Below are 19,403 nucleotides of genomic sequence, written 5' to 3' on the forward strand. Positions count from 1 at the left end.
GGGTGACTTAATTAATGATGAGCTTCTCAGTTTGTGGCACTTAGGAATTCAAAGTCTGCCTTCCTGGGTGAGATGGGGGAGTCTAGGGTCAACGGCCAATTTGGGCACTCAGGAAACAGGTTTATGAGAATTTGAAAATGTTTTTAATGGGCAATATTTTTACTTGGAGAAGAATGGAGGGTCTTCGGCCAGCATTCAGTGCTTATCGCTCTTCCTTTGGTGTCCCATTGTATTGTCACTGGGAAAGGATTTATTTGGGGAAGGATCAATGCTTTGGCTTGCTTTCTAGGGATTGTTCTGTCACTGCGAAAGAATGCTCTGGGAAAGGATCAATGCCAATCAATGTGCTGCTTTCTTTTTCACTCCCTTTTTGCAGGCCTATTTTGGTGTTTGTCATTTTCCGTATCAATATGTATCTCAGTGCTGTTTTAATCTCTCTCTCTCATCTTGAGGTTGAGTATCTTTTTATATGCTTTAAAGACCAGGATTGTGAACTGTCCATATTTCTTGTCCATTTTCCCATAGTGATTTATTTTCTCTACTTTTATGAACTGCATGTTAAGAATATTAGCCTTTTGTGATATAAATTACACATGTACTTTCCAATTTATCTATTATTCTTTTAATCGTGTTATGGTTTGGATGTGAGACATCCCCCAAAAGGTCATGAAACAATGCAAGAAGATTCAGAGGAAAAAAATGACTGAATTGTAAAAGTCTTAACCCAATCAGTGGATTGATCCCTGATAGGATTAACTGTGTGGTGACTGAAGGTGAGTAAGGCGTGGCTGGGGTGGCGGGGAGACAGGGCATTAGGGGTATGCCTTTGGAGTATATATTTTGTGGCTGGAGAGCAGAGTCTCTGCTTTCTGATCAGCACATGAGATGCTTCCCTCTGCCACACTGCTCCACCATAATGTTCTGCCTCACCTGGAGCCCAGAGAATGGAGCCTGCTGTCCATGGATTGAGACCTCGGAAACTGTGAACCCTCAAACTTTTCCTCTCCTAAAATTGCTCTGGTCTTTTAGTCACAGCAGTGAAATAGCTGACTAAAATATCATATAAATGTAACTGTAGTCAAATTTATTAATCTTTCCTTTAATGTTTCTAGATTTTTGAGCCATTGTTTTCTCCATTTGCAAATTATAGGGAAATTCACCTGTTTTTCTACTGTTTGTATCAGGCAGAGTTGCTAGTCATAACTGATTTCCCCTACAGTTACTTCCCTACTTTTACTTGTAGATTAAATTTCACTAAATTGGGTCTATATTCAATTGACATTTAAAGTATGACTAACCCCAGATTAAAATGTTAGTCAAATTCTGTATTTCTCTTCTCTGTATTCCTTTTAAAACCAACTCCAATCCTGTCACCTCTATGAAGGTGTCCTGTGTGTTAGCAGGAGTCTCAAAGTGTTAGTATCAGTCAACAGTTAAAAGTATAGATGTTATCCGTGGAACTTTGCCACTTGTGTGATCTCAAGCTTTCAATCTCAAAAGTTATTTAATCTTTCATATGATAACTAGAACTCCCTCACAAAGTCATTTTATAGAGTAAATGAGATAACATAGGTTACTTAACAGCACAGGTCTTGGCTTATCGTTAGTACTGAACTATAGGTAGCCCATTAAAGAAGTGGAAGGAGTGAATACTTAAACAGTAACTGATGAGAAACAAACATATCTGTGAAAGGAAATGTGTTCCTTACAGAAACAGCTCTGCTGGAAGTGACCATGTGTGCTGTGTTGTGTATACATGTGTGCACAAACTGGGAAAGAATATATAATTTAACAACTTTTTTTTTTTCAGTGTTTCATTCAGGGACATTTCCCTGTAGATTGAGAGAAGGGGGTCTTTCCTTAGCAAGACACCTATACATTCTGGGTATGATAACTGAATCCCAATCTACAAGGACAACGAAATCCCAAGAAAGAGTGGGCATTTCTAAACTTATATTTTAAGAAAATCAAGAATTTGAGAATCAAAATCTGCTTGAGAGCTGAGCATCTGCCCTGAAAACATGCAAGTTCCAGTGACTCCCTTCTGCTTCTGGCTCTCCACTGCAAACAGAGGACTTCATATGATTCTACCACTTGCTTGGAGCTGCTCAGGGAGTAGTAGTGCACCCCAGGGAGCAACTTCTAACCAGCCATCCTGGGACTGTAAATCTCCAGTCAGCTGGTCTTTATTTCAGCACTTTCTGCCCCAAGAGTCTGGGTTGCCAAGTGTAAATCTTCAAGGTAAAAGAAAAAAGCTGGAGCAAAGTTGAATCAAGGGACAGAATTTGAAAATGCCAAGGTCTTAGAATTTCATTTCTGAGATGAAGGGGCTATGCTTGACTGTTCTGTGGCAACTGGAGTTGGAACTGGAATTAAGAAACTTGTTTTCTAGAGATGACCTGGCACATAAAATTGTCCCTTAAGCTAAAAATGGTTTCTGAAGTATCAGAAGTGATGGCTATTGGGGTCATGTGACTTGGGAAGACACCTGAGGGAAATTTCCAGAGGGATGGTGATATTCTATGATAGGGGTTTGAGTTTCAAAGGCTTGTTTAGGCCTAAAACTCACAAATGAACATGCAAAATAGGTGCATATGTAAATTTTACCCTAAAAACGGAAAGATATTGAATTCTAATGAATAGGCCTGAGAAAGAGGAATATGAACTGTTGTCTGTTTACTTGAAATATATTAATGAACCTATAGGATAGACCAATATGTGATTTAGTTAGATGTGAATGGCAAAATCCAGGTGGTGAGTATATAAGGGTTTTACACTAAAATTCTTTCTACATCACGACATGTTTGAAATCGTTCATAAAACGTTGGGGAAAGTTTCCCAATGCTTTAGTTTTCATAAGCAAAATTACTCTGTACTTATGCATACACAGCAATCCTTAGGGATGTCACTAGGAATAGAAATTTCCTTCCAGTGTGCCCTCTGCCTTTTCCTAGGCCACTGACCTATCTAGTCCAGACCCTGGAAGGCCTCCCTCTTTCTCCACACTTTCATAATCAGGTCCTCACCCTCTGGGCAAAGGTGAATGCAAATACAGCACTGGCTACTCAGCTATTAGGCAGATCTTTGCATTGAAAACTCAATCCTTCATGCTGTCATGGCAAATCATCAGTATAAGTGCTTTTCTTTGCCTGGAGAAACTTGTAAAACCCAAGTACCTTGGTGTACTGTTTTAAAACCAATTTAGATAGAATTCATATAAATTGCTTATCACTCCTGATTTGAAATTGAAGATTTTCTAATCAATTCAAAAATTAAAATTCTCTAAACATGGAGAAATGACCAGTACTTGTCATTTCCATTGGTCATGAGGAAAGGAATTAACATTTGTTGAGCCTTAGATATCTTGCTTCACTGACAATGGCTCACATAGTCCTCATAACACTGCAAGTACATATCCTAACTTTATGATGATGCTCCTGGTCACGGAGCCAGTTAACAGTAGATCCAGGTCTCAAACCCAGATCTCCTCAGTTCAAAACCATGTTCTTTTAACCAAATCATATCCTGACATTTAAAATATGCTATGTTCTTCAAAGCTCACTCAACTACAAGGACAGCAGCATTTAGCCAAGATTTTATAAATACACCACTAGGTCAAAGAATAAAACGTATAAGGGCAGTTTCATGTTCTACTTCAATTCTTTAAACCACTCATAAAAAGATGTTTTAAATAGTTTACACTTTCTACCAGTCATATTGACAAATACAAGTATGAAACTTTGCAATATTTTCCATAGCATTAATAGGTTAGGGCTTAATCTGTTTAAGGGAAATTTACTTCTTGATGTCTAGTATTGTTTACTCAAACTAGAATTAAACACTCTAGCACTCAATGTTCTTCCTTATGCTCAAACCATAAAACTGTTATCCAACAGTAATGCAACCTTTTCTCCATGTTTACCCTAAGCCAGATAACAGAAGCACTAGTGCAGACTACCCTATTTTTATTCTTTTCAGTGGTCCAACAACATGTCAAGAGCTTAGTCTCCTACTAGGGCCATGTTTTAAACTTAAGATTAGCCTCACATGGCAAGCAAATCATGCCCTGCATATTACTTGTGGAAAATATTTATTGTAGCTGCTTCTCTACACAAAACAGGATTGAGATCTGAAGGTGTAAGAAGGGTGGCTCTACAGATACTCACAGGAATATCATGCTCCCGTTTATTTTTTAGTTTGGTCAGACTTCTTTTTTATAATAGGGAATTAAGGGACAAGAGTAGATAGATGCCATGAACATATACTTGCTGAAATATGCAACAAAAAAAAAATTTTTTAAGTTTTTAACCAAAGGTTAGGGCAAAAAAATCTTTTAACTTGACATGTAGGCTCAATAGAAGACATGTGACCCTGCTGTAGAGATTTGATCTTAACATTGATGTTATTTAATTCTACTTTAAATCTAATTCAAAAATTTGCAGTGCTCATATCCAGAGGCCACTCAACCTCATTCTCAGAACTATCTGCTGCAGCCATTGAATCTTTGCTTCGAGGAACATCCTTCTAATTATTTTCCATGTACAATCCCAAATTTAGTAGTCTATAGCTTCACAAAGGTAAAATAAACTGAGAAAACTTTTGTGATCTCATTGTGAAAAGGAAATCCCCAGAGCAGAAGACATGCAGGGTACTTCTCCCTCTCGGATCTACACTTGCAAATTCTAGGTCAGAGGAGCAATCCACATTTCTCGCAACTTCTTGGGGCATGTCATAGGTGTAGAAACCGAGTTTTATTCAAGTATGTTCAATGTTATTCTATATTCAGAATATGAACCAAGAAACTATTAGATGCACAAATTTTGATAAGACAAAACATCCAAACTTGGGTTGGTTATGTTCTCAAACTAAGGATCCACAATAAAACTGTGGGTAAAACTTTTGACTTTTCACGAAGTTTAAGAAATACTTCCCAATTGAAGTGTTAAAATGTTCATATTCTTCTACCATACTGGCTATCTAATATGGATAAAAAGTTCTTAGTGTCTTCAAGTCTAAGGGTTAACATGGAAAAAGGCTAAATTAATGGCTTAGAACAGGTGAGTTGGACTTGGATTTTCTCTAGTCTGTGCTTTGAGAAACATCAATAAACCCTCTTAGGTCATCACTGGGGTAATGTGGGCACAGTATCTGAATCCAAATTCTCATACACTCTTATTAAGGCAAAATTTGAGGCATCTGCAGAAGATGTATCTGGAAAGTAAAATGTTTTTTTCGTTTCTCCTTCAATATAACACACGATCAAGAGCTGCTTTCCAAAGGTCATAATTAGATTTCCTCAGAAGTGTACCTGAACTGTTAATCATTACTATTTCGTGAAATGTGGAACTGTTTAATCACTCTAATGTGTAATTATTGTCTGGAACCTCAACACAAGTACCTTTGCCTCTAACGCCCCCCTTACTGGCCATTCTAGAGAATGAATGTAACCATCTTTTTCTACTAGATATATTCAGACTCCCAACCAGACAGGAGACAAAGAGAAGAAAAACTAGATCTTAAAAAAAAAAAAAAAAAAAAAAAAAACAGCAATAAGGCAAGGAATCCCAAGACTAAAAAACACAATTGCTTGGCAAAGTGTTTTGCAAATATGACTTCACATGGTTTTCCAGTTTGTGGTCTCTAGAATGCTTTCAAACACATTAGAGGAAAGGATCTTAAGAGTCACATGCAGCCTAAAAAGGCTTGGAGCAACAATCATTATGCTAATGACACTGAAAAGGGAAGTCATTTAAGCAACTAAGCTGTCAGATTCTTATACAGAATATGAACTATTGGCTGCCAGTGTTTTCAGACTGATGTAAAATTCAACACTGTACAACCTTGAAGGCTAACCACCTCCACTTACTTTTAAATTCTTGTATCATAAATTACTTTTACTAATCTTCATCTACTTGTAGCATTATTCCTTGGTATTACTCAACCAAGCAAATTAAACATTCATTTAAAATGTTAAATAATAAAAATATGTGACAAATATTTGTAACTACACATACTCAGGGTATCTTCAAACTTAAAAACAAAAATTACTAAAACTACAGTGTAAAAGCAAACACAGTTTGACACTACAAGAGAACCTTATTAAAGTTTAGCCTTCACCATTAAATATCATCATCTGACCTCATGGATTTCAACTTTCAGTTTCTATTCTGCAGCAACTTTCCACCAACCCTGCCTGAAGGACAACCTGCTCTGATCAGGTTTTGATCCAATTCAGATTTGTTCTGTAGAAACGACAAGGGGGCCTGATCCTAAGCTGAGTGCATTTCTATACTAAATGCTTTTTGTTTCACTAGGTGTTGTTTAAACTTATTTCACAGTTGAAAGCTGAAAGCACCAGGAAGGTAGGTAGAAACTTTCTTCCTCTTAATTTCTTCACGACTGCTGTCCAAGAAGACTGGAAAGGCAAATATTCATTATGGATTGTAATTCACTTTGCTTTGGTTTTGGAGGCTTCCCTTAAGAAAAAAGAAACTTGTTAATAAGTAATAAAATCATAGAACAAGGTTAAATTATTGAGGCAGTGTCAATCACAAAAGAAAAATTTAAGTTATTTTTCTACTTAATCTCATCACACTAAATAGCAATACTTCTAAATTCTGCATTTTTGTACTCCTGAGGTATGATCAAACATTTGACTCCTTATTATTGAGCAGAAATCATTCCAATTTCTCACACTGCAGTCTTTAACTACACAAAGAAGTATTATTATTTACTTGCTTTCACAGTTGTATAATCAAAGATTTAGAGAAGGTCTCAACTGTAATAACTAGCCCAGCATCACAAATAAGAAAATGAGGGCAGGACTGAAAGGACAGTAACCCACATCTGACAGTACTTTAATTTTCCAAAACTCCAAAATCTGTTAACATTAACACAAGTTTTATTCAAGAGATAATATTTAAGAGGTAAATTCTAAACAAAAGAAAAATTTGCCAGTTAACCACCCTACAGTAAAAGTAGAAGTGGGTACCATTTATGACACATAAATAAATTCCACCTTAACGTTTCTAAATAAAGCTGTAATCACTTCTTTGTCATTTAACTTTTGCTATTTAATAAGGCTATGTGAATTGTGTTCAGAAACTTTTGACAACACGCACAAACTTCAAATTGAAGTACCACCTAGGATTTTCAGTTCAGGCCGAGTACCTGTAAATACCTAGGATCTATAACTTAAGACTGCATATTAATATATGAATTCAATTTGAATCACCTTCACTACGTTCACCAAAATTATTTTTAAAAATAATTAGATCAATGTTTATTATGACTTTATAACTCTCTCAAATTAAACTTCTCAATATTTAACATGGTAGATTCAAAAATAAATATTCAAGGCCTCTTTTAAAATTTTCTTTCAATATAATCCATGCTAATAACAAATGTTAAGAGCACTATCTGAAAATAAAGCAAAGTAGCTTTCTTCTAAAACTTACATATTACAATACAGATTGCATTCTGTTCCATAATTCTGATAATCTTTTTTGGTAATGAAACAATTTAGGATGACTCATTTAAGATGATTCATTTCTTGGGAAATCTTAATGGCAGTCACTCAACAAAATCATTCATTCTTGGAGTAACAAACACTCAAAAACTATTGTTGGCATTGACCAAGTTTCTGTTTTGTTTTTTTTTTTTTTTGGTGGTGGTTATTGCTTTAGTTGGCAATATCTGAATTTACGACAAAGAACATCTCCCATTAAGCCTTATGTGAAATATTACAAAATTCATACAGAAGAAGACTCATAGAGGCTATAAAGCTGATGTTTTAAATAACTCACCCTTGAAATGGGTGCAATTTTTAGAGGATATCCAATAACTTTTTTTGCTCTAAAAATATATGCCCCTACTTTTCAGTGTTCCCATTCAACAGGAGACTTGAGCAGCTTAACAGTTTTGCTATTAAAAAACCACTCTTCTTAACAAACCAAAAACGTAAAAGGAAACCAATAAAGGACATATTTTTCACAGTTAACAATAAATAAAAGTGCACTAAGTGTTCAAGTAGGGCACGTAGTTTAAAAACTACATGTGACTATTTGGCATAGGTCATCTTTTAAAGGCTCTCCGAGGGTCCCTGCCATTACTTATTGTGGTCATGACTGTTTGATTATTAGCAGCTCCTGGTAGCTGTGTATTGATAGGTCCCCGGACATTGCTTCTACCAGCATATGAAAGTTGGTATCCCCTTGATTCAGGGCCAGTTTGAAGGCTATTTCCTAAAAAAGAATACAAAAAAATCATCATTATCTTCAGAAGAGGTCTATAATATAATCTATGTAACTACACATATTTTAAGTTCCAATATTAATTAATTAATTAATTAATTAATGCTTTTAAATATTCGGGAAAACAAACTTCTTTTTACACTGGAAAAAAATGCTAGTTTTAGGTTTTTACAATGTATCAGTATTATAAATACAACTTGACATTGTGTTAGTAGTGGAAAAAAGCCAATTTGGGCAACAAGATTAGAAAAGGAACGGGGAAAAAAAAACATATGCACTGCTTATACTACAAAAAAAAAAAAAAAAAGGCAAAAAATGTTGAGTACCAACATTTTTGCTCAAATATGGTTAATTTTTCAAAACAGACAACATAATCCTTTTTTAGACAGCACAGTGTGATGATCAGTTGTGCCAAAATATGCAATCAGGTCAAATAAAATATCATTTATTCTAATGAAATCTAATGACTTTTTCTTAATAAAAACTTGGGAAAAAAAAAAAAAAAAAAAAAACCTTTAACAGGGGTTACAAGGACCTGTTAGGATAAAGGCCAATCTTTCAAAAAGGCAGTTAATAATATATGAAAATTTAAGGTGTTAATTTACTATTACTTTTCAGAACTATTAATATGAATATCAGCTTTCAATGTACCAACATAACCACTAATACTGTATCTATTATAAATAACTAGATTACAGAAATTTTATAAAAATAAGTGGAAAAATAGTATCAGACATCTTCACAGATACACCAGTCTTTTGTATTAGTCAATGTTCAATATTATATTCTCTGAAATTGGTCCAAATATTTATAAAATGTGTTCAGTAAATTGGCTTGCAAGTACACATTATTTGCCTTCTAGAAAACATTTGGAGATTCCCTTTTTATTGGTATTTCACCTTTAGTACTTACTTATGCCTAAAGATATTCTTTTCCTCTCAATCTTTCACACTTCCCATAATGTATATACCTAATCACAAATTAAAAAAAAAAAAAAAAAAAAAACTTACCCACTGATCCAAATGTACCTGTACCTATATTACTATTCATGGAATTAGTCTTCTGTTCATTGTGTGCCTTAAAAAAAAAAAAAAGGTTTAAACAAATGAAGATTAAAATAACACTCATTATTACAAACTTATTATACCCTTTTTAAAGTTTTAGTGGTTTTGTAAAATTATCTTTTAACAATTTTTTAAAAAATTTGTCCAAGTCCATTCAATGGTAAAAGATTCAAGAATGTTCCCCAAACCTTTTTTTTAGCTTCTATTACATCCTGTATTTCCTGACATGACTCCTCACTCCAAAAAATCTAAATGGTACATATATATATATATCTGTAATATTCTATGCCCTAAACAGACTCATTGAGTATTTTTAATGAAAGTTACTTTAAAGATTACTTTTTTACAATTCTCTTCATTACATTCAGGGTATCATAGAATTAGCCTCAGTACAGAATTATAGTTCACAGTCATATTAGCCCAATCATAAACATGTACTCTATATTTGGATTAATTACCCCTTTGTTCTGCGGTCCTCGATAATCTGGGTTGGGCTCACTGAAATTTGGCACTTCTGAATAAACCATACAAAATCTGAAAGAAAATAAAGGACAAGTTAAATAGACTTCTGAAATTAATCAACCTTTCCTTAATATTCCTAAGGTTTGGTAATGAAGAATTTAGGTGTCAAATGAATAACAAAATGCTAACTAATGCTATTCATTATAACCAAAGTCTCTAAAATCAGTATATCCCATTAAACATCAAATATCCAACTATCTACAACACATAAAACATTCTATTTCATATTTAAATTCTTCTATACTGAAAAAAAAAAAAATCATGACAAAGGATTTTTGGACACAAAAACAAATCTTTGTCCAGTTTTTCCAGACAGGCTGATGCTAGTGAACTGTGTTTAGGGTTCCAGAATGGTTTCTCCAGCAGTGGTGATGGATTTGCACTGATCCATTCACACACTCTCATCCAGTCCCTCTTTTGACCAATCACTTCGAATCTGCAAAGATAATCATCCAAGGTTAAGAGTGGATTCTGGGTGATAAGGACAGATAACTGGCTATATTAAGCCACCAGTTTATATCGGAGCTTATTGTGACTACATGATATGTACTTACTGACAAATATGTATTTTCTTAGTTCCTTAACCCACTAAAAAGAAACTAGAATCCATTTTAGGTAATCCTAAACTGACCCTGACAAAGAGCAGTCATAAGAAATTAAGTGACCTATGGTTCTTCATTTAACCAACCATCAAACATTATTGTAAATATCTCTGCATACATGAAGGTCAGGACAGGTTTGATAATACTGACCCTAAACCTTTCATAATATTTAGTGCTAATAATACCACTCTACATATAAACATGAGTGGATCCAAATTTTTTCCTCTAGCAAAGACAAAGTGTTACTTCAGTCTCTGATCTTTAAAAAAGCTTGTAAGCTCATTTTCATCATTAACAATTTTCTCCCAACAAAGTACCTCATCCTCTCAGTTTGAGTTTTTTCTTTTTGATGCCATTTATGACTTCTCTCTAAATATCCTCCAATTTAATGGACATTAAGCAGATGTTTAAGCATTAACCAATAGAATGGAAAAAAGATCTGGCTCACTGCCTGTACCATATTTTATGAGCACAAGCCAAATGACTAGGCTAACATGGAGGCTGAATTACCTTTACACCCCTAGAGAGGATGGTTTCTCCAGGTCTGGGTGGAGATCATTATCAGGGTAGCAGTGTATGGAAGCTCGCATTGCGGCTGCCTGCACCATACCTAGGCTGTAGATAAATAGAGGACTTCAGTTTTCATTGCTGCAAGTCCTTTTACCATGAGTACAAATTCACCCATACACAAAAAGAAAAAGAACATGTAAACTCATGGCCAGAAATTCATGCCTTGCTCTATTTTTCATGAATCACTAGAAGAGGGAATTCAATTCAAATGACACCTAAAAGATGCGTGCTTCTAAAACCTACCAGAAATAGCCCCACTGAGGCTGGTCTGAATTGCCGCTTTTACTGCTCTCTGCCAGGAAAATGGATATCCTCAACAGAGGATACTATACTAATAGCTGTTAAAACTAGTATCCACCAAAAAAAAAGCCAATTAAGTGATTTACAGTTTATACCTACCAATTATTCTGTAAACATCTGTAATTTATTCAATTGTACAAAATGCATTTTAATACTTACTCTCCAATTTTTTGAAGTTCACCACCCCTTCCAGTATAAAGTGTCAGACATCCTTTCCACATGGATGCGTATCTAAAAAGAAACGTTAATTCTTTAGAAAAATATGTATATTTCAGTCTATGTAAGTCAAATAAACCTTTATACTGTGTATTTTGTATTGAGATAGGAGTGGAAATCAAGCCCTCTGTAAATCAAATATAATTCTAACATTAACTTGCTAGTTACTAAAAAATACAAAGAAAATTATATCACCAAATTGTGACACAATTACTTAAGTTACAACCCTAGAAATGAAAGAAAACTTCCTTTAGCAAAGCAAGCATTGTTATGCCCCAGATGATTACATCTTTAGTCAGTCAATACAGGAAAAGCTTTTAATTGCAGATATTTAAGCAGAAGTTATTTTTAGGGGTTGGGACTGTGGCTCAGTGGTGGAGCACTTGCCTCATACGTGTGAGGCACTGGGCTTGATTCTCAGCACCTCATAAAAATAAATAAAATTAAGGTGTTGTGTCTATGTTATTTTTATTATTTTCAGCCACAAGATGTAAAAAGTTAACACCCCATGTTTCCTTTTACACTTATTGTCATGGTATAGCCAAATTTTAACTGCTTTTCTTCTACCTCCATAAGATGAAGAGTTCCCAATGAAGTGAGAAAGAGAACTTCTTTAGTTTTGAATTTTCCTTTAAATTGTACTCCTTAGCCAGCACAGTGGCACACAGCTAAAATCCCAGTGGCTAGATAGGTTGAGGCTGGATTGCAAGTTTGAGGCTAGCCTCAGCATTTAGCAAGAGACTCTCTCTATAAATAAAAAATACAAAGGGCTGGGGATGTGGCTTGGTGGTTAAGTGTCCCTGGGTTGAATCCCCAGCATCAAAAAAATAAATAAATTGTACTTCTTAGCCATTGGGCCCCTTAAATAGTACAGCTAATGAGTTTTAGCTTTTTTGACAAATGTTTAGATGGAAACACGACTGACTGCAATATAGGAAATACTTGAAAAGAGATACTGTTTTTTGTATAAAGTAGTTTTAATCACTGGAAAAAGGATATTCTGGGGGGTCAAAAAACTTCAATTAAGCTAATCCTTACCACACTCTCCCAGGTAGGAATTTTCTTTTGTGTAAATTGAGGATGTGGAAGTTTAAAAAACATAATTAGTGTCATAATGAGTCAGTGTGTGAGAATAAAATGTCTAAGTCCTGACTCTCATTTCCTGCTTTGATGATACTCTACCTCACTTCCTGAAGATGTTGTAAGACCTAGAAGATAGTATCAAAGAGCTCTAAGTTCCTACACCCAGGGCACTCAAATATTTCCTTGGATTCGACTTACTAACCAACATCAATCTCCACCAACTTTTCCTGTAGTTATTACAATTCTATTGATCACAAAAGTTCCCAGCTTCTGTTTTCAAGACACTTTCCTGGCCTTTTGTCTTCTTAAGATAAAGATTTGGCAAAATTTTTAACAGTCTATCCAAAAAAAAAAGTGCTAAATCGTTTTTTAAAACCACCAATTTGCCACCTGAATCTTCTGAATGAAGGTATCATAGACGTCTTTCTGCCAAACTTTTTCTATGTATCATTTTGGCCTTACCACATTGACCTTAGGACAGAAAATAGAAAAAAATCATTTTACAGAATGAGGCTTCCAGATATTGTCTAATTTCTGAGTACAAATTTGTACCACAGAAAATACTAAATCTTCCAATTAGTTTTCTGTCCACAAAAATAAGTATTAAAAAAAAAAAAAACTATTGGAAGGATTTCAAGTCATTAAAAAAGGAGGAGATAGAAATGAACTAAATATACTCAATTAAAGGTTTAGAAAAGATTATGGACTATACCAATCTACTAGAAAGACTCAAAGGCCAGTATTTTAAAACATAACTACCCTGTAAATTGGAGGAAGAAGAAATGAATTTCCTGTCTGAAACCTACAGAGTTTGCCTGCAAGGTTGGGCTGCATTCCAACGCAGCTCATTAATATTAACACCAAAGGGGCTCAAAACTTTGGAGCTGCCCACAGAAAAGGTATGGAACTTCAGTACTTGGCAGGATCCCGGGAGCCAGCCAATCCAGAATCTGCACTGTTAGGCTCACCGGCCCCCCACCCTCTTTTACACACCTACCCTCGGGTCAACCGAATAATATCCCCTGGCTGTATGAGACCTCCAATCTCATCCCACACGGAAATAGTGATGCTGCCCGTTTTATCTGCTACTTTGCACGATCTGACTTCATGGCCGTCTTTGGTTTTGGTCACGCGTCCTGTGAAGATTTAAAAATCAAAAGGGAGAGGGGCGTATTAGATTAACGAGGACGTCCGAAGAAGCTATTCCTCCTCCGTATTTTAATACTTTAGGAAAGAGGAGAGGCCGAGCCCTGGCTTCACACCGCTGTGGGATCAGAGCGCCGGCGGGGGCCACTGGGACCACGTGGGTGGGGGAGGGGATCGGGGAGGACGGGCAGGGGGGAGGGGAACCCCGGCTCGCGCCGGCGGCGTCCTTCCCTCCGAACCCGGGGCGCACATGGGGCGGTGGGGTGGGCTGCAGACCCCACTTACCTATCTCCAGGACAATAAAGACGACATTTAAGTTTTTCAGTCCGGGCTTAATATCTTTTATAAAAAGAGGTGGGTCGTTGACCCCATTCATATTGAGCAGGTGTGGCTACCGCTGCCGAGACGCGGACGGGAAGGGCGGGGACAAGGCTTCCCACCCTCCCGGGCCAGGGGCGAGGGCGGAGGGACAAACTGAAGCTGGGGTTGCCAAGAATGGGCAGAAAGCGGTTATTCAAGGGAACCAGCGCTGGCGGCACTGAGTCCAAATTGGGGGGAGGGTAAGAGGGGGTAAAAAGGGGGGGGGGAAGCGCTCACAAGTTCAAAATTAAAGAAAGAAAAAAAGAAAACAAAAAACTCGAACCACTCCGCAAGCCAGCCGGGATCCCAAAGGGGAGACCGGGAGGCAAAGGTAAGAACTGCCTTCTTTAGATAAAAGGAAGAAAAAAAAAAAAGGACAGTGAGGGGACACCTCTGCCCTGAGTCCCGCTCACACACACACACGCGGGCGCGCGCCCAGTCTATCCTGAACTCGGAGAAGGGATCGGCTGTGACAGCAAAACGGGAAAGAAAACTGCAACCGCACGCCCCGCGTCCCAAACTGCGACTGCCGAACGCGCCCGCGCGCCGGTGGACTACCAGGCAGCCACGCCCCTTGTGACGTCAAACGGCGTCGGCACGCCCGCCACCACGCCCGCGTGGCGCAGGGTCGGGGAAACCAAGGGATGGAAAGGAACCAACGACGACCCCGCAGCTTCCTTAGCTCCTCCCCCGGGGCTGTCATTGCTGGCCCCGCCCCGAGCCTGCCAATCCGCTTTCGCCCCCGCCCTCCGTCGCTGCGCAACGTCAATTCTTCCCTGCTTAACTTTGCTGCTGCAGGCTTTTACTACAAGCTGCCCAACGTCAGGGTCTTCTTCACTTTTTTTCCTTGCCACTCAGCATTCGGTCCCTAACCCATGCCCTTTGGTCCTGCGGTCACGGGAACGATTGAGTTTAGGATTCAGCGGGTGCAAAAGTATGCAATTGAATTAGAACAGGGCTCTGGAATGGTTAGCTGTGTTCAGGATCAAGGAAAAACGGGCTGGGATGGTGAATGGTTCCATGGTTGTAACATTGGAGTTTTCGGACCAGAAGGGAATTTGGAGATCAGCTCAGCTTCACCATTTTAAGCATATTTAAACTGGGATCCAGAAAGATAAGGGTTGTTTGATGAAGATCATCTAGGCAGCTCAACAGGCAGGTCTTCAACACAGACCATCCGACCTGGTCTTCCACTTTTCACTCTACAAAACAGAGAAGATAGACAAGCAGTTAAATATCTTTGCAGACAGGTTTCCTTCGTCATTTGACTTTTCTTTTAATTTACACTTATTTTTATACAATCAAAAGTAATCATATATCAGCTTCGGGAAACCCTGAAACATAACCTGAAGAAAGAAAAAAATGTGCTTTAGAAACAAACCTGGCCTTGAACTGTTTACCAGTTGTGTGACCTTTGGTCCATAATTTAATCATCAGAAAAACAGACCTGGGATCCCTACCTCATAGAGGATGAAATAGGATCAGTAAAACATTTAACTGGTGTCTAGCAAATGGTTGATGGATACTCAATATTTTCTACTAGCCAATTTTCTATCATTAAAGGAAAGAGTAATCGCTTAACACTGATCTTTTCATGGGTCCTTTGTAGGGAGTGCTAATTTTAATCCCCATTTTAAGGATGAGAAAACTCACCAGAAACCACATAGCTGGAGAATGATCAAACTGGGTTCTGAATGTAGGCAATCTTTACTCCAGAGGTCTCCCGCTAAGAAATATTTTTATATTTTAAGTTCAGTGGTGGGATTATTTAAAACGATGGAAGAAATAAGGTGGTAGCAAAAGGACAACTAAAAATTAATTCTTAAAAAAAAATAAGCATCTAGTTAACTGATCATCAACAGAAATGTTGGGAGGCATGTCAAAGAATTTGTATGTAAGAAGCATGCAAGTTTTTTCTCCTTTCTGATTATCTGCAAGAATAGTTATATTATTACCCTAAAAAAAGTTTCAAAAATAATCACAACATTAGTAAGAGAGTCAAGATTTTTTTCTAAAGAAGCAGAAGCTTCCAGTTCACAGACAAAAGGGCTCAGAGTGCCAAAGACAATGATGTAATATTGGAAAGTGGTGTAAAATAATATGATGAGCATGATTTCTACATCAAATGAAAACATGCCAGTTAATGTCAGAACTAGGGTCCAACCTCAGGTCTCCCCCAGACTCCAAATCCAGAAAAGAACTTCCTATTCACCATGGTTATCTGACAGACACTTCAATCAGACATTCCTCAAAGCTTATTTTTAATGCAGGCAAAACACTCTCATATGAGCAATATTTAAATCAGAACTTTAAAAAAAAAGTTTGATGAGTTCTTAAAAGATACAAACAGGAAACCAATTAAGAATGTTAAGTAGATTTGTGGCCAAGTTTTTGGCAAAGAAAGTTAGCCACTCCCGATATTCTCAGTTATTTACCCCCAGAAAGAGGAGATTATGTAGGGTTGCTCAGACTAATTATGTTGACATTTTATAAAGAGGAAGCAGACACTTAGGAAACCAAGCCCAGCAAAAGCAGAAGCTAGTGCTCTGCTTTTGCTGGCCCAGCCCTTCCCAAATCTCCCTCCCCCACTATACAGCTCAGCTGAACATCTCCTACTTCCTTCCCTAGTAACTCAGCAGTTCTCAGAAAGGAAATGGCAACCATATGCTTTTTCATTAACCAAAACTAAAGACAGCTTTGAGAAACAAGATAGTGCAGGCAGTATTGGAACTTTTTAAGTTAGGTTAGTTGGTTTCAACTACTCCCAAATCACTCCCCAAAGGTGATGGTTAGTGAAAAGAAAAAGGCGATGTGAAGAACAATCACTAGGCAAACAACCTTTCCCAATATTAACGTTCAATTACATAAACAAGAAGATCTGCCACTCAGTGCACCCAGTTAGGTAATAATTATTAAAATTGCTGATTTTTTAGGATATTCACACAATTGCTTCACAGTCTTCTGGTCTTCTGCCTTCTAAAGCTTGTGTGTTCTTTGGACCTTCTTTGTTTTTCACAGCCAAATATAAACTTATTCTAAAATGATGGCCCAGAAACTCAACACCATAAATTTTCATGAAGGGATTGCTTAGTGAGACTCAGTATGATACAGAAAAGCATCCACTAGAATTCTATATTAAAACATTTTCAATATCTCATTGATAAAAGTCCTCATTGATAAAGATTTCATGTAAATTGTGTCCAGCACCCACTACCTATACTCACTTACAGATTTTAGTTTCTGGCGTTATTAAAATCATTCCCACGTGGCACTATCCATTTATGTAAAACAATTACAAGAAATGGGCGAGGTAGTGCATGCCTGCAATCCCAAGGGACTCAGGAGGCTGCAGGCAGGAGAATTGGAAGTTCAAAGCCAGCCAGCCTTAGCAATTTAGCAAGACTCTGTCCCCAAAAAAGAACTGGGTATGTAGCTTAGTGGTAAAGCATCCTGGGTTCAATCCCCAGTACTAAATAAAATAAAATAAAATAAAAAAGCAAAAAAATAAAATAACAACCACCACCACCACTACCAACAAAAAAAGAACTAAAACTATTACAACATCAAAAATACAGCTCAACAAGGACTGTTTGATAATAGATGGTTAGTGTGGTGAAACTAAGAATAAAAAAAATTTAGAAGAACCACAATGTTCTCATGTTACATAAATAATCCACTTTGTAACATAATTGGCAAGGTAAAAAAAAAAAAAAAGTCTTAATTTTCTTTAAAAGATTTAACCAAAAGACTCAGAAATAATGTTTAGTTATAAATGCAGTAGTAGCTACACAAATCAGAATGACCAATGCCTACACACCCTGAGCATCTGCTCTGTGCCAGGCCTATTATATTTACAAGCACTTACCACTTAATATGTTACTTAATATGTAAAATGATTGTTCTAATTTTATAGTGAGTTATGGAGGTATGATTTTAAATTAACTGTACATATAACTTTTTCTAAAAACAAGTTATTTGTCCTAACATGTCCCTTCTTTGATTATCTAAATGGGTAATTTAATTTCTCAAAGGTTTTGTAAATCACCATGACAAATTCAGTAACATGTGATCCCCGGTGTCTGACTGTGTGGAGGCAGTGAAATCTACTTGTGAGAAATAACTTTGTAGTTTCTCTTAATCCCTAAACAGATTAATTCAAATCAACTGATTATCTTTTTAATGACAGAGGCTTCTACATTCTCAAAAGCTTCTTACAAGTGTACCATACTTCTAAAAAGTTGCTCAAATTTATCTTTTATGAAAAAATAAAAATATTTCCAGCAGAACTAACAGGGAAAAAAAAAAATATATATATATATATATATATATATATATATATATATATATTTTTTTTTTTACTGGTGGAAGATTTATTTAACTGGTTCAGATATCATGGTCCTCATACTTTAGTGGATATTGTAGAAAATCCAACATATCACATATATAAACTGAGCAGTAAAGGTTTTTGCAGAATAAAAAGTCCTACAGAATTCTAAGAATACTGTATGTAACTAGATGCTTCAAAAAAAAGTTATTAGTGTTTGCTGATGTTCCCAGAACACTGGGAATGAACAGATGAATGAATGAAGAAAACAGTGTGTAAATCTAGCTTGCATGGTCTCAGAGCCCTACTCTTTAACAGGCCCTACAAAAAGTATGTGAGAGATCCTATCATCATGCCTGACACATGTTAGAGTGGACTTGAGGACTATACAGAATTCTGACTTACTATCATAGTTTCTCTATAGTAAAAATAGATGCTCTCTTATTTTGGAGCATTAGCAAACTCTCTCTCTCTCTCTCTCTCTCTCTCTCTCTCTCTCTCTCACACACACACACACACACACACATACACACACACACGTAAATCACCAGGAAGAAACAATACATGTTTCCACACAAACCCCTAATTAAGAGCATTTCTTATATGAACAAAGTGTGTCCCAGGTGGAAGGATGCTTCCAGATAAAGTACTTACTTGAATCCTTCATTTTGTGTATTAAAGAACACAAACTGGGAGATAATAGGATTACCACCTTCCTCTCCTAATGAACTAATGGATCTCAGTCATAATCACAAAAGGCCGCTAATATCACAAAAAGAGAGACAACCAGTTCAACCAATTAAATCAGAATCCCTCAAGGTGGGACACAGGTATTAACATATTTTAAAGTTCCCTAGGTAATTTATAATGTAACTAACTCTGAGAACTACAGCAGGTAAAGCAATTTGTTTTCTCAGAATTTTCTTTCTCTTTCTTCCCCACATACTTCTTAATACTCTGGAAC

General features: G+C 36.7%; 1 protein-coding gene across 1 annotated transcript; it reads right to left on the bottom strand.

Annotated features, from left to right (window-relative positions):
• Positions 1-6,883: 6,883 nt before the first annotated feature.
• On the bottom strand, positions 6,884-14,625 carry Nabp1 (nucleic acid binding protein 1). Its single transcript, XM_076865951.2, has 6 exons — positions 14,041-14,625; positions 13,607-13,745; positions 11,470-11,541; positions 9,775-9,850; positions 9,263-9,329; positions 6,884-8,243 (listed from the first exon to the last, which is right to left on the bottom strand). The coding sequence occupies exons 1-6, from the start codon at positions 14,129-14,131 to the stop codon at positions 8,074-8,076; spliced, it is 615 nt and encodes a 204-aa protein (XP_076722066.1). The 5' UTR covers positions 14,132-14,625; the 3' UTR covers positions 6,884-8,073.
• Positions 14,626-19,403: the final 4,778 nt, after the last annotated feature.

The sequence above is a fragment of the Callospermophilus lateralis genome, chromosome 9, assembly GCF_048772815.1.
Source record: "Callospermophilus lateralis isolate mCalLat2 chromosome 9, mCalLat2.hap1, whole genome shotgun sequence".
NCBI lineage: Eukaryota > Metazoa > Chordata > Mammalia > Rodentia > Sciuridae > Callospermophilus > Callospermophilus lateralis.

Bases quoted from the DNA above. Each gene is read 5' to 3' on its own strand.
- Nabp1 (XM_076865951.2), bottom strand. From the start codon at position 14,131: ATGAATGGGGTCAACGACCCACCTCTTTTTATAAAAGATATTAAGCCC. The intron at 11,542-13,606 runs GTAGGTGTGTAA...GTTTCTTTTTAG, and splicing joins ATTATTCGGTTGACCCGAGG to ATACGCATCCATGTGGAAAG. The intron at 9,851-11,469 runs GTAAGTATTAAA...ATTTTCTTTCAG, and splicing joins GAACTTCAAAAAATTGGAGA to ATTTTGTATGGTTTATTCAG.